This window comes from Pseudonaja textilis, chromosome 8 (genome assembly GCF_049901715.1).
Source record: "Pseudonaja textilis isolate UNSWEBS1 chromosome 8, rPseTex1.2, whole genome shotgun sequence".
Lineage (NCBI taxonomy): Eukaryota > Metazoa > Chordata > Lepidosauria > Squamata > Elapidae > Pseudonaja > Pseudonaja textilis.
This window is the reverse complement of record NC_141997.1, coordinates 40440187-40455603: the sequence shown is the minus strand read 5'-3', so window position 1 is coordinate 40455603 and position 15417 is coordinate 40440187. Positions and strand designations below refer to the sequence as shown.

The following is a 15417-nucleotide window of genomic DNA, read 5'->3' as shown; positions in this document are numbered from 1 at the left end:
TCCTTCTGCTTTAAACTCTCTGGGCCATTCGTCTCAAGGTTCTGCTCTTTAGCCTGGGACACCCCCCCTGCCCACCAGGTGTGGCTGAACCCCCCCCCCATCCCTGGCTGGTGGTGAGGAATCTGTGATGGGTAATCTGGAATGAGCCCATCAAGGATCTCTGTGGCCACTTCAATGCTGACATCTACTGACGTTGCATTAGTGTGTGGGGTGGCTTAGATTTGCGTGCTTCATTTGCAGGCACTAAAGATGCAGGGATACCTTTTAATCAAAGCCAGCCCTGGATAGTCAGCAGAGAAAATGCCATTCTGGTTTCATGCCTTAGGATAGATTTTCCTCCTGGAACACACACATACATACATACATAAAATGATGGTATTCAGCTTTGTTCGGGTATCTTCCCACGTCATTGTGGTTGTACTTTTAAAGTTGTAGCAACGTTTCGGCAAAATCTCATCTGCCATCATCAGGCTTCTGTATTGTTACAGAATACAGAAGCCTGATGATGGCAGATGAGATTCTGCCAAAATGTTGCTACAACTTTAAAAGCACAACCACAATGACGTGGGCAAATACCCGAACAAAGCTGAATACCATACATGTAAGTACCCGTGAAAACTTAAGAAAACATATAAAATGATATATATACATATAAAATGATATGTGTGTGTGTGTGTTCTCTCTCCTCCCCTCCCTCCCCCCTCATTCATATATATATATATATATATATATATATATATATATATATATATATATATATATATTCAACATCTGCAACAGATTGGAAGAAACAGTTTATATGTAAAAGACCCAGACAAAACCTTGAGATTCTTGGAACAGGCAAAACCACATGTTAGCTATTCTTGGGAGCTCTTGAGTAAATACTGAAGTTATATCTTAAAAATTCCTATGAGAAGTCATATTTTCTGCCATGAAGTTATTACTTCCCATTTTTCTGGGGCTTCTTTGGTATCTTTAAAAATAATCCCTGAATCACCAAAGTTTTCCAGCACCCATTCTGTGTCTGGAAATGGTTATGTCTAGTTCAAGTAATATGATATGTCGGTCTGTGAAGAAGCTCTATAATGTAATTTCTCTTTCCCCCACCAGAAATAAATCCAGATCAACTACTGATTTAGACAATCCTCAGACCAGTGGTAAGTGCTCTCATGGAAAGAGGGGGAAAACAGGCAGAGAGCCAGGAAGGATGAACCTGTAAATATAGGAAATCCTGTACTTAACAATTGTTCATTTAGTGACCGTTCAAAGTTTCAACAACACTGAAAAAGGTGACTTACGATCGTTTTCCACACTTAACAACTGTTGCAGCATCCCCATTGTCATGTGATCAACTGTTTGGCAATTGGTTCATATTTATGACGATTGTACTGTCCTGGGAGTCATGTGATCACCTTTTGTGACCTTCCGACAAGCAAATTCAATGGGGAAGCCAGATTCACTTAACAACCATCCTACTAATAGTAATAGCAATGATACTTGATTTATATACCACTTTACAGTGCTTTACAGCCCTCTCTAAGCAGTTTACAGAGTCCGCTTATTGCCCCCGACAATCTGGGTCCTCATTTTATCAACCTTGGAAGGCTGTGTTAACCTTGAACCAGTGAGATTTGAACTGCCAACTTGCAGGCAGTCAGCAGAAGTAGGCTGCAGTACTGCACTCGAACCACTACACCACCGTGGCTCAATAACTTAACAGCTGCAGTGATTCACAACAACTGGGGCAAGAAACATCGTAACATGGGGCAAAACTCACTTAACAAATGTCCCACTTAGCACCATAAATTTTGGGCTCAATTGTGGTCATACGTTGAGGACTTACCTGTAAGATATAACTTCATGGATCCATGACTATAAACAAGGGTTAGGATTATCTCTGCCCTTTCTCTGTTGAGAGTTTTGCAGTGATAATTCAGCGCCAGAAAAATAAACACAGATGGCTGATGCTTCATTGAACATCTTTATAAACATAATAAGTAGATTTTACAAACCAGTTGTAGATTTCTCCAACATGGAGCAAACTCAAACAGAATCATGCTGCAAGTTCAGAGCAGAGTTCCAGTCTTCAGCAAGCAACCAAGTTAGTTTCATCTTCAATAGACAGACTCAGAGCTTCAACACAGAGCTGAAGAATTGCAGAGCTTAATATAGCTCCATGCCCAGGCTACTTTTAGTTTCAGTTTCCAGCCTAGGCTACTTCTAGTTTCAGTTTCCAAACAGTCCTCATTGGCTGACTTAGTTGCTAGGCCTATTCATTGGCTGACCTTGTTACTGAGCTCTATTCCAGTTCATGAATATACTCTGACAGGCTCGTTTCAGCATCAAAGTATATAATATCCTTTGTTTCAGATTAGGTCTTGTTTGGTTCTTAATACCAAATTGTTAAGAACCAAACGAAGGGATTTGATCCTGGACCAATCAAAGATAATGATAGGAGTGATTTTTGATAAATAAGAAACCGTGTAAACCAGGGCTGTCAAACTCAAGGCCCGCAGGGCCGGCCTGGGACTATCAAAGGACCAGCCCGTGGTGCCTCTGGGAGCTAAAACGGGGTGCCGGCAGCCCCACCTCATTTTCACCCTCCATGACCTCCTGCAGCACTCTGCCACCTAAACTGGGTTCAAGACAGGCCAAAAAATGAACCCAAAATGCCCAAAAGCCGGGCTGAAAAATGAGCCAAAACCAGGTCGAAAAAGGGCCTAAAATGGGCCATGCAGTACGTTTTCGGCCGGCAATGTTTCAAAAGGCCATGGGGGACAGAAACTAGGTGCAGGGGGGGGCTATGCGCAGACACCCCCCTGCACCCTGCTTTGGCTGGCAGGGTGCTGCAGGAGGCACCTGTCCTGCCCCGCCCCCACCTCCACTGCCGGCCCACAAAGGAGAACTAAAATGCTGATCCGGCCCTCAAAGAAGTCCAGTTTGACAGACCTGGTGTAGATTTTCTATGAGTAAATCACAATCACGGAGCGCTTTGAACTTTAACTTCCTGGTTGTACAACCTATTTTTTTCTTTTTTCTTTCACACTATATATGCAGGGGCGGGCTTCAAAAATTTTAGCAAGGGGTTCTCTGCCCGGTTGCTAGGTGGGCATGACCTATTCGGCCTCCTGCACCATGGTGGGAGGATGTTTTTGCCCTCCCTGGGCTCCGGATGTTTTCCTCAAGCTTACAGGAGGGCGAAAACGGCCTCCCCGGCTCCGGAGGCTCTCTGGAAGTTGGAAAACAGGCCCATTTCCGGCCTTCCTGAACTTCCGGGAGGCCCATTGTCCGCCATCTTGAGCCTCTGTGCGCGCCCTGCATTTACCTGCATCCAAAATGGGCCACGTGGGGACACCTGGGAGGAGAGGGGTGGGCAGGAAGGGCCAGCCAGGAGTGGGATTTGGGGGTTCTCTGAACTGCACAGAATCTTAGGGGGTCTCCTCCCGAACCCCTGCAAACCCCCAGCAGCCGCACCCCTCTGTATATATAAATGTATGACGGGTCAGTGGAGTTGCAGTTGGGTGCCGAAGCTTATCAATGTTGCACCAGCTTTGCAACGAGGGAAGCTATTACTGTTGCAATAGATTTGTCCGTGTTCAACTGGGGGCAAAATATATATGGCTTTGTCTTTTCTTTTCTTTTAATTTACATTTTGTTAAGGTTATTTGCCTTGCTTTCCTTTCTCGATGTTAAACCTTTTTTTTTCTTTTCTTTTGCATTTTCGTCTTCTGAACAAACTAAAAAAAAATAAATAAATTCAAATTAGGGCTGAAGAAGAAGTTTTCTGAGCAATCTTGGAATGCTACCAGCTCACTGAAAAGGTCTCAGAAGGAACAGGGCTTGTCCGCCGCTGAGCTGGAAAGGCAGCAGATCCTCCAGGAAATGAAGAAAAGGACCTCTCTGCATACAGACAGCAGCTGGATCCGACAACGCAACTCCAGCGTTCACAAAGAACCTTTTAGTCTGACCGGCACTCGGATGAGGAGGTAATGGAGCCCACCGGGAACAGCCCTACTGCGACTGAGCGTGCCTAACTCTGATCTCCGCCTCTGACCCATGGATGAAGGGAATCTGGATATTCTCAGTCATCCAGGTCAAAGGTGTTTCTCTCTTTTTTTTCCTCAAAAGACAACTGGACTTCCTTGTTCGTTTGTTTTTTCCTTGAAGACGTTTCACTTCTCATCCAAGAAGCTTCTTAGGTTCTGACTGAACGGTGGAGAATGGAAGGATTTATATTCTTTGTACTTATCTGGTCCAGTGGTGGGATTCAAATTTTTTTTTTACTACCGGTTCTGTGGGCATGGCTTGGTGGGCATGGCAGGGGAGGGATACTGTAAAATCTCCATTCTCTCCCCCATCCCACTAACCTGCTTTCCAGCTCCGTTCTCCTGTGCAGGGCAACAAAAGGAGACCCAGCCGATCAGCTGGGACTCGGGAGGCAGAGAATAGATGGGGGCCAGTCAGAGGTGGTATTTGCCGGTTCTTAGAACTACTCAAAATGTGTGGTTCTCCAGAACTGGTCAGAACCTACTGAATACGACCTCTGATCTGGTCGTTATAACACTCAGACGATCAGTTGTTAGTTCTCTGAGACCAGTGGCCGCTCAGGAGTTTATCTGTATCCTCAGAGTCGCCTAGTCAGAGGGGCTAATAGAAGTGACCGCTGAAAGGACCATGTTGTAGGCAGGAGATATGTGGTATCGTATTCACCTGGCGCTAACAACCAGATGACTGCAAAGAATGTAACTCCTTCTACTCTCCGCCATTCAGGCAGAACTGAAGCAGCTTCTTGGATGAGAAGCGAAACGTTTTCAAGGATCAAATCAAGAAAGTCCCAGTTGCCTTTTGGAAAAGTGGCTTTGGGGAAGAAGAGATCCAATTTCATTCTTTCTTTAAATTTCCCCCTTTTCATTTGCATTTTCCCCTGGCAGAAGCTGCTTGGGCAAGGACCTTCTCAATTATATCCAAGCCGTCCTTTGGTTTCTTTGTGAGTGCATATTCAGGATCAATCCTTCTGTTGGTGTGTGATATTCAGCACCTTCTGCTATGTTGATTTTCTGCACCTTGCCATTATATTAGCACCAGTGATTCAATTACATTTGTTGAAATCTCACCACAATTGTCCCAAGGATGTTTTTTTTCTAAGAGCCAGCTTGATTTTCTTGTTTTTTTCTTTAAAGACGTTTTGCTTCTCATCCAAAAAGCTTCTTCAGTTCTGACCGAAAGGTGGGAAGTGGAAGGATTTATATTCTTTCAAGACTTAGCCTTCGACATAGATTCAGAATAACTTTATTGTCGCTTTAAATGTACACTAATTGGCATACATTAAAATGAATATCCGTTGCATACAGCTCTCAAAGGGTTACCACATCCAAAATACACTACATAAACATGACTACATACATACATACATACATAATTATGAGCCAGGGTGGCACAGTGGTTAGAGTGCAGGCTGCTTCTGTTAACTGCTGGCTGCCTGCAATCTGGCAGTTCAAATCTCACCAGGCTTAATGTTGACTCAGCCTTCCATCCTTCTGAGGTGGGTAAAATGAGGACCCAGATTGTTGGGGGCCATATTCTGACTCCATAAACCACTTAGAAGGGGCTGTAAAGCACTATAAAGTGGTATATAAGTCTAAGTGCTATTGCTATAATTGTGCATATACCCACATATATTATGTGACACAGAGAAACAACACAGTCTAGTTCGGATGGTGAGAGAAACAAATCTTGAGAGTTTACCAGACAGATGACACGGGGAGCAAAGCTGTTACAGAATCCGGTAGTCCTGCTAGAAATACTTGGAAACCTCCTCTCAAAAGGGAGCAACAGAAACAGGTCGTAAAGTGGGTGTGCTGCAGGGTCTCTAACAAGGCTTTGAGCTCTAAGCACATAATGCTTAAAAGCAGTATCCTGAATACCGGGAAGCGAGCTTCCTACGATCTTCTCGGCTGCCCTTACCACTCTCTGTATGGACTTTCTATCTGAGGCACTGCTGCCACCGAACCAGTGATGCAGTTTGTTAAAACTCTCTCTCAGTTGCAGCTCTGTAAAAAATGGCCAGGACAGAAGAAGTTGGTAATTTGCATTCTTTTTAGAGAGTCCTTGAGGCCACTTGAAGGTTCGTCCATCTCCTTTGGGACGACGTGACCTGGATGGCTGAGAATCCCCATAGAGCTCATCCACGATTATTCCCCAGCTATAGTAGTATCTTTTGTGTGGAATGATCAGCTAAAGCCACTATACATTTTTCTTCCAGAGGTGAGAGCTTAGATAACCTTGACTCTTCAAGAACAAACTCCTGGAGACCTCATTCCTGGATGAACCAGTCTGCATCTTCTACATCTTTGTCAAGCAGCCAAGAGTTTGGCCAGCATATTCCTCCAGTGGTGTCCACCTCCAATCGGGCCTACATGCGCACCCCATCTTCCAGTCTTCCCTCCGCTTCCTCTGCCTCGGTGAAAACATCTTCCTTGCCCCACATCCCCCCACCATCTTCTGTTCCTCAAGCTCCTTCGCCAACCTCCTCTTCTCAGTCTGGGACGCAACAGCGCAACAGGTATATGAAGCATCTACTGAATTATTGTTGTTTCTCCCTTTGGGGGGGGTGGGGGGGGAGAGAGAAACAACCTGGCAACCATCGAGATCATCTGTGAGTTCCTTGCAGTATTACTGGCTATGTTATAGCACCCCCCAAAAAATTATACAAGTGTTCGATTACAGTCGAGTCCAAAATTCCTGTCGCTACGCATGAGAGTTAAGTGAGTTTTGCCCTATTTCATAACCTTTCTGGCCACCGTTGTTAAGTGAATCACTCATCATCTCTTTTTTTTTTTTTTAATGACCCCATCATCCCTTGCAGATGTTTCTCTCCTGGGCATGATGAGAATATATCTGCGGTGTATAACTCCGCATTGGCAACAGGAAGGACATCCGGCCAGTAAATACTTGGCTCCATTCAGTTATTATGTTAATCACTGCGGTGGTTAAATTAGTGGCACGGTCGTTAAGGGAATCTGGCTTTCCCATTGACTTTGCTTGTCAGAAGGTTGCAAAAATTGATCACTGTAACCATCATAAATATGACTCAGTTGCCAAATGTCCGAATTTTGATCAAATAACCAAGGAGATACGTCAGTGGTTATACGTGGGAAAAATGATCATGTTACTTTTTTTAAGTGCCATAACTTTGAACTAAATGAATGGTTTTAAGTCAAGGACTACCTGCGTGTCTTTCACTACAGCAGATCATCCATCTTCTTGAGACACTGTCCACTGCTCCGAAATTACTGTGATTCTGGCGTTTAATGCTACTAGAGATGGTTGATTCATTGATTTGAGGGAGATTTATAAATGCCATACCTTCATTTGGAACAATTGTGTGTTTTTCTCTACTTTAGTCACTCTGCTTCTGTTAACAGGAGAATAAGCAACATTTTTTTCCAGCAAGTATCTAATTATGGTGGTTGAATACATATAGTGAGTGCCAACAAAACACCTTTGCATCTGTTTTGCTCTTCCTTTTTTTCAAAGTTGCTGAACCCCTTTATTTTTAATCATTTGTGTAAGAAATTCTGTGTGTGTGTGTGTTTTCTTAAGTTTTCGCGTGTATTTACATGTATGGCATTCAGCTTTGTTCGGGTATTTTCCCACGTCATTATAGTTGTGCTTTTAAAGTTGTAGCAACGTTTCAGCAGAATCTCATCTGCCATCATCAGGCTTCTGTATTGTGTTCGTCTGTGAAAGTGTAAAAGTGTGACTCACAGACAAACACTATACAGAAGCCTGATGATGGCAGATGAGATTCTGCCGAAATGTTGCTACAACTTTAAAAGCACAACTACAATGACGTGGGAAAATACCCGAACAAAGCTGAATACCATACTTACATACATACATACATACATACATACATACATACATCTCATCACATCACATCACCATGGATCAAACGAAAAGTACAGTCACCATGTGCTTTACTGCTTAACTGTTTTAACTGTAACGGGACACTCTACTTAGAACGAAAGAGCATAGAGTAGATAGATAGCATAGATCCAAACCTGTAGCTGCCATCAATTGGCTGAATATTATAGTTGTTGCATAGAAATAGATTCCAACAATTTGATTGTGTCATTTTCTGTAAAAAACACCTTACGAGTGTGTTCAAGGTTACTTGATTATTCCTTTCATGGCTGTTGTTGTTTTACATACTTCGCTGGCCTTCTTTGAACCCAAGACCCCTGGGCTTCTCTTTCTCTAGGAAAGAGAGTCAAAGGCTTCCTCAAAGCCTAAAAGTGGGGAGGGACTCCCCCATCCCAGAGGCATCTCTGTATTACCAGATTCGTCAACTGGCTGGGCTGGGTCTTCAAGTCCCATTCGCCACCTTTTATATCGCCTAACTTCAAAGGGATTTGTGTTGGGCTTTATGTTGCCTAAAACAATCAACCAATCAATCAGAATCGAGCTGGAAGGGACCTTAGAGGTCTTCTAGTCCAGACCCCTGTAACATTTCAGACAAGTGGCTGTCCACTCTCTTCTTAAAAACCTCCAGTGATTGGAGCACTTGCACCTTCAGAAGACAAGCTGTTCTGTCATTGTTGATGGTTCTCACTCTTAGGAAGTTTCTCCTTAATTCCAAGTTGCTTCTCTCCCTGATTAGTTTCCATCCATTATAAGAAGCAGATGCTGCAGCTTGGAAACTGTCTTCCACCTATAAGGAATGGAGTGAATGATGAAAACTTAGGGAGTGTTTCCTAAATTTAGCCATCGATAGGATGATTAAATGGTTGCATAATGGCTGTATTTCATTTAAAATTTGGAGAAGGTAACTCTTTCGGGTGACTCATTTCTATCTCAAAGAAGGAACATTTCTGCTTCCCTCCTTGCAGTTCTGGGGTCTGATTCATTCTGCGGCCCTGCCTTTTCCTGGTTCGGTTGCTGGTATTCTGCCATCTGCTTCTCAACCACATTCTTGTTCTATATTTAGGTCGGTGAGTGGAAAGCGAATGTGTTCCAGCTGCAGAAACACTCTGGGCAAAGGAGCAGCTATGATCATCGAATCTCTTGGCCTTTGCTATCACTTACATTGTTTTAAGGTGAGAGGGGGGGACCAGTGAAAGGCAGGGGTACGTCTGGCCCATGTGTGTGGCAGCCGATATCCCCGTCTTAGCTTTGCTAGCCCTCCCTTATGTGTAATGTACAAGACCCAACACAACAAAATCCGTACACTAATAGGAAACCGTCCACGTTCAACTGTTGCTGGACTCCTTAACATTTACTTCTTCTTCTTCTTCTCCTCCTCCTCCTCCTCCTCCTCCTCCTCCTCCTTCTCCTCCCCCTCTCCCTCCTCCTCTTCTCCTTCTCCTCCCCCTCCTCTTCTTGTTCTTCTGCTTCCTCTCCTTTTCCTTCTCCTCCTCCTCCTTCTCCTCCTCCTCCCCCTCCTCCCCTTCCTTCTTCTCCTCCTCCTCTTTCTCCTCCCCCTCTCCCTCCTCCTCTTCTCCTTCTCCTCCTTCTCCCCTTCCCCCTCCTCCTCCTCTCCTCCTCCTCCTCCCTCCCCCTCTCCCACCTCCCCATCTCCTCTTCCTCCTCCTCCTGTCGTCTTCTTCTTCTTGTTCTTCTGCTTCTTCTCCTTCTCCTCCTTCTCCCCTTCCTCCTCCTCTTCTCTTCCTCCCCCTCCTCCTCTTCTTCTTCTCCTTCTCCTCCTCCTCCTTCTCCTCCTCCTCCTGACGAATGAGCCTGAAGCTTCTCCAATGGAGAACACATTAAGACAAAGCAGAATGGGCAATAAGGGTTTTTCCTCTTGTGTCTCAGGTTTCCTTCCTATCCACTTCCTTGCACACATTATTCACGGGTGAGCGCCATCACAGCAGGAAAAGGACACCGCTGCCACTGCATAAAAGCAACCAACTTTTGCACAGATCTTCCTCTGCACTGAGATGTAAATGCACATACCAAACATACTGCATTGCTAATATCCACTGCGAACCATCCCCAATGGTCTTTGCGAGATGTTTTAAAGCCATGACATGTATGCAGGGACTCCTTCTCTTATGACCGGTGGCTTGGTGACCAAAGTGACAATAAACCTCCCAGGGCTGCTTATGAGACAAAATTCAAAGTTCTGATGATCACATGATCACATTTTATGCACTCACCTACAAGCCTGCATTTAGAGCTGTTTGCAGCATCATTTTACATTTTTAAGCAAAAAAGAGGCATTTATTTCTAGTTAATAGCAAAAAAAAAAAAATGCATTGCAGCTTGGATGCTTGCTTTACAACCAACATATCTGCTTCATTATGGCTCAATTATGTTCATAAGTGGACTACCTGTATAAGAATAGAGTAGAATATAGAATAGAATATAGAATAGAATTAGAATTAGGAAAGAATTCAAGCAAGAGAACCTATGCCATTTCAGAAAAGTGCTTGCCCAGTCTCTTGTTAAAAACCTCCAGTGATGAAGCACCCACAACTTTTGAAGGCAAGCTGTTCCATTGGTTCACTGTTCTCACTGTTAAGAAGTTTCTCCTTAATTCCAGGTTGCTTCTCTCCTTGATTAGTTTCCATCTATTGCTTCTTGTCTTGCCTTCGTGTGCTTTGGAAAATAGCTTGACCCCCTATTCTTTCTAACAGCCCCTTAAATACTGGAATACTGTGATCATGTCACCCCCTAATTCTTCTTTTCTTTAGACTAGCCAGACTAGACTATTTTTAAGACTGAACTAGACTATTAAATGCAATCCTCTTTTAGTTACGTAGAGTAATATGTTTTTGGCCAATGAGCTGCATTGTGTTCAGGGCCAGCCCAACTGCTGGGGACCTTTGGTCATGGTTGTCATCTCACTGTTGCGTTTGAAAGAGGGACATTTATGATGAAGCGAAGGGCAGCAGGAACTCATTTAAGAAAGCGAGCTGAACTGAAGCACAAAGAACCCGCACGGGAGTCTTCCAAAGAAACCGCTTGGTGCCAAAACTCTTCCATGTGCCATATGTTCAATTCTGTTTCAGAAAGCAAGATGTGCCTCTCTGCGGATCTCCATTTCTGTGTAGCTTTTAAGCCTGAGTTTTGTTTTCTCCCGCTCCACGATTCCTTCACGTAGCAGGATATTCGCCCGCCCTGTTCCTCTTGCTCTCAAAATCCGTGGCTTGACACCTTGCCTTCCGATCCTCACTGTGACCGGGTCTAATTGTCCGATTTCTCTACACAGTGTGTTGCTTGCGAGGGGAACCTCGGAGGATCACAAGCTGGAGCAGAAGTCCGTATCCGGAACAACGAACTCTTCTGCAACAGCTGCTATCTCAGATTTAAAAGTAAGGTGCTCCTTCTCGAACCAGTCGCAATACAATACTCCCTGATCCTGAAAGGTTTTTTGTTTTTTGTTTTAGTTTCTTTCCGAAATCAGCCTTGGTTAGACAGTTAGCTATCAAAGTTGGATAAATTAGTCTGCTCTGAACCAAAGGGTTATTTTTCCATGAAGAGCCACGGTGGCGCAGTGGTCAGAATGCAGTACTGCAGGCTAACTCTGCTCATATTGCCAGTTTGATCCTGACTAGCTCATGGTTGACTCAACCTTCCATTCAGTGGTGGGATTCACAGTTTTTTACTACTGGTTACGTGGGCGTGGCTTGGTGGGCGTGGCAGGGGAAGGATACTGTAAAATCTCCAGTCAAAGGTGGTATTTGACAGTTCTCGGAACTACTCAACATTTCTGCTACCGGTTCTCCAGAACGGGTCAGAACCTGCTGCATACCACCTCTGCTTCAGTCATTCTGAGATTGGTAAAATGAGGACTGAGATCGTTGGGGCCAATGGGCTGACATTTGTTTACTGTATGGCTTTTTTTTTAAAAAAAATGGTTTTTCAAAATATAAAATGCAAAGAAAAATTTAAAAAGCAGTGGAAAACTAAGAAGAGGAAAGGGAAAAGAAAAGAAATATAGTGTAAAGGGAGAAAAGGAAAGAAAAAAGCACTGACTACCGACTCTCTTTAGCACAGTAGAAGATGCCAACTGCAACTTTTTGCTTTTACACAACAGTATGTACAAAGCATTTCTATAACAATAAGCCTATCTAGTTAACAAAACCAAAGTTTCATTTATTTTTTTCATTGCAAGCAAAAAATCTGGAAGCAATTTCAGAAACGAAACAAGGTTAGATATATTCTCTTTTTTTGGCTAAAAGAACGATGTGGTGACATTTGTAAGATGCTCAGAGTGTGTGGTAAAGAAATGTGAAGCGGCATATAAATCTAAATTGGAAAGGAGTATTGTGTAAACGGTGCAATAAAATAATAGTGTGTAACAGAGCAGAACAGAACAGAACAGAACAGAACAGAACAGAACAGAATAGAATAGAATAGAATAGAATAGAATTCTTTATTGGCCAAGTGTGGTTGGACACACAAGGAATTTGTCTTGGTGCAAATGCTCTCAGTGTACATAAAAGAAAAGATACATTCGTCAAGAGTCATAAAATCATCAGGTACAACACTTAATGATAGTCATAGGGTACCATAAGCAATCAAATCATACTAGGAAACGGTCAATATAAATCATAAGGATACAAGCGACAAGTAACAGTTACACAGTCACAAGTGGGAGGAGATGGGTGATAAAGAATGATGAGAAGATTAACAGTAATAGTAGTGTAGACTTTGTAAATAGTTGGACAGTGTTGAGGGAATTATTTGTATAGCAGAGTGATGTCGTTCAGGAAAAAACTGTCCTTGTGTCTAGTTGTTCTGGTATGCAGTGCTCTATAGTGTCATTTTGAGGGTAGGAGTTGAAACAGTTTGTGTCGGGGATGTGAGGAGTCTGTAAATGTTTTCACAGCCCTCTTTTTGACTCATGAAGCATATAGGTCCTCGATTGAAGGCAGGTTGATAGTAATTGTTTTTTCTGCAGCCCTAATTACCCTCTGAAGTCTATGTCTTTCTTGTTGGGTTGCAGAACCGAACCAGACAGTTATAGCAGAAAGCTGAATAAGTTGATGTGAGCTTTTCATGGCTTTAAAGGCATTGCAACTTATATTCCAGAGCCAATTGTGCACCAACTAGGAAATCGGAGGGAATGGCGTTTAAAGTCCCTCTGATTGAAGGAGAAATGAAATAACACACCTTTGCAAATTGTTTACATTTCATTTGATGCCCCACAAAACAAAAATTGAAAATAGCCTGCTTTGGGTTAAGTGAGGACTAAATCATAGAATGTATGTGGGGAATACTTGATTCTGAATTTTAATCGTTTCATTTTGTAAATAAACCTTTTATTTTTTTAAAAAAATGTTATTTTAAGCCTTTTAAATCTGAATTTACTCCACGCTGAGCAATTTGTCTTTTGTTTTTGTTTTTCCTTCTGATAATAGCTGGACACACAACCACCATGTGATCCGAACATATGAAGAGGAAACCTCTGCAACAGAACAGAGGAAGGAAACGGCTGCTTCAAATCTATCAATATTCGGAGTGGGGTGTGTTTTGTAGGACCAGAAGTTTGCCTGTCTAGATCATGTAGAAGATGCAGAACTACACTGCATCCTTCATAAACAAAAACAAAAAAAAAACCCTATTTCTAAGTATTTATGAAAAAGTCATCACATTCTAGAAAGCCGTGCAGAACTGTGTGAGAATTACATTTGAAGGCACGCAGAGGTGGTTGCAGTCGTTATCTCAAGTTAAGCTACGCTTAAGTAATATTGCCCTTTCAAAACTGTCCACTTCACTTTATTCAATATCCCTTTGTGCTTTAACGGTGAAAATCCAGTTGGGGAAATTGTGAAAAATTCTTTATCGTCCCGTGTTTGAAAAATGTAACTCTCCGTGCACCTCATAAACAGGTTAATATAACTGAAGAATTTTTTTTCCTTCTGTTTTCTTTTGTATTTGTAAATAAAGTTGCTGATGCTGCACTTAGACACAGTGGTCGGAGGCCTTTGTTATGTCTCCAAAAAAAAAAAAAAAAATGGGCAGAAAGAAGTTGCAACTTGAGCAGTTTTTTGGGTAAGGTATTTTCAAGCCGAAATCCCAACTGCATTGGGCACGCATTCCTTCCTAATTAGACATTGCAGAAATGAAATGGTGATGACCGGGGGCATGGCGCAAAAGCAACTAAGTCACAAAAGTAGGTAAAGTCCCTTTAATACCTCCAACTTGGCCCCCAATGTCCAGCTATCATCGGCTGGAGAAAAAACTCTCCCAAGAACAGTCTTTAAAGGGAAAAAAATTCAGTCCGAACCCAAGGTACATATAAATTATAAATAAAAACCAACACAAACCGGACTGCAACAATTAACAAGAGAGAGCAGGAGAAGGAATTGAAGACTTCAAAAGATAATGAAACACACAGTTGGGAGGACGCCACAACTCAGATAACACTTGACAAACCAAAATAATTCACACTTTACTTCCAGCAACTTTGCTATGCGTATTTTGCCTTTTTAAACAGTTTAACCAGCTCAGCCAATGAAGGGGATCAGGGCCCTTTCCTCCCCTGTAAACCACATTGCTCCCTTATCTGTTCCTCCCTGTGTGCACTAGGATAAAGACAGGGTGGGCCTGGGTCTTCGTCTGAATGCCCAGCCAGACTGTGCCCTTCCCCAGTTTCCTCTACAGCCACCGGAGCCACACTCCCACTCCCTGTCAGCTGTTCCACCTCTCCCTCGGAATCAGACTCCAACAGGGGCATGACAGAAATCAAGATTGAGAAATTTTAAATTCTAAGTTTAAAAAGTACATAGAAAATAAACTTAACGGGAGTTAAGTAAGGAGCACAACATTTGACAAACACCTCCATCTGTCTAGAGCAGGGGTGTCAAACTCAAGGGTCGTGGGCGGGATTTGGGCTGCGGGGTGCTTACAACTGGCCTGCAGGCCCACCTTGGAAACAGCAAAGGACCAGCCTTTAGTGCCTCTGCCAACGAAAATGGGGCTTCGGGGGAGAAAGTTGTGTTTTCCCTGGCAGAGGGCTGGGAGAACAAACTTAAAATGTTCCCCCCTTTACATTTGAGCATGCAAGAAGGGACACGAAAGGAGAAAGGGAAAGAGGAAAGACAAAAAGAAGGGAAGATGGATAGAGAGCAAGGCCTCAAACCAGCCCAAAATCAGCTCTTGAGGCACAGTGCAGGTAAGGGGGCGGCAGGGTTGGGTGGGCGGGGTTTGTGCATGCATGCGTAGGAGGCTTGCGGGGGGGGGCGCAAATTGCCTTCTGGGTGCTGGCACACGAGCACGAGTGTGCAAGCGCTCGCACAGTTTTTGGCACAGGGGTTAGCCACCACTGATCTATAGGGATTCTGAATCATCCAGGTCATGGTTGTCCCAAAGGTGCTTTTCAAAAAGGCAACTGAACTTTCTTTATTTCTCCTTGAAAAAACGCTTCGTTTCTCATCCAAGAAGCTCCTTCAGTTCTGACTGAATGGT

The 15417-nt window shown here is 43.4% G+C and overlaps 1 protein-coding gene across 1 annotated transcript in view; it reads left to right on the top strand.

Moving 5' to 3' along the window:
- LMO7 (LIM domain 7) overlaps positions 1–13916 on the top strand; it is a 163365-nt gene extending 149449 nt beyond the window's left edge. The window contains 6 exon segments of the mRNA XM_087938160.1: positions 1111–1157; positions 3767–3986; positions 6263–6562; positions 8990–9098; positions 11213–11315; positions 13368–13916. Of these exon segments, the coding sequence (XP_087794286.1) occupies positions 1111–1157; positions 3767–3986; positions 6263–6562; positions 8990–9098; positions 11213–11315; positions 13368–13390 (802 nt within the window). The 3' untranslated portion in view covers positions 13391–13916.
- Positions 13917–15417: the final 1501 nt, after the last annotated feature.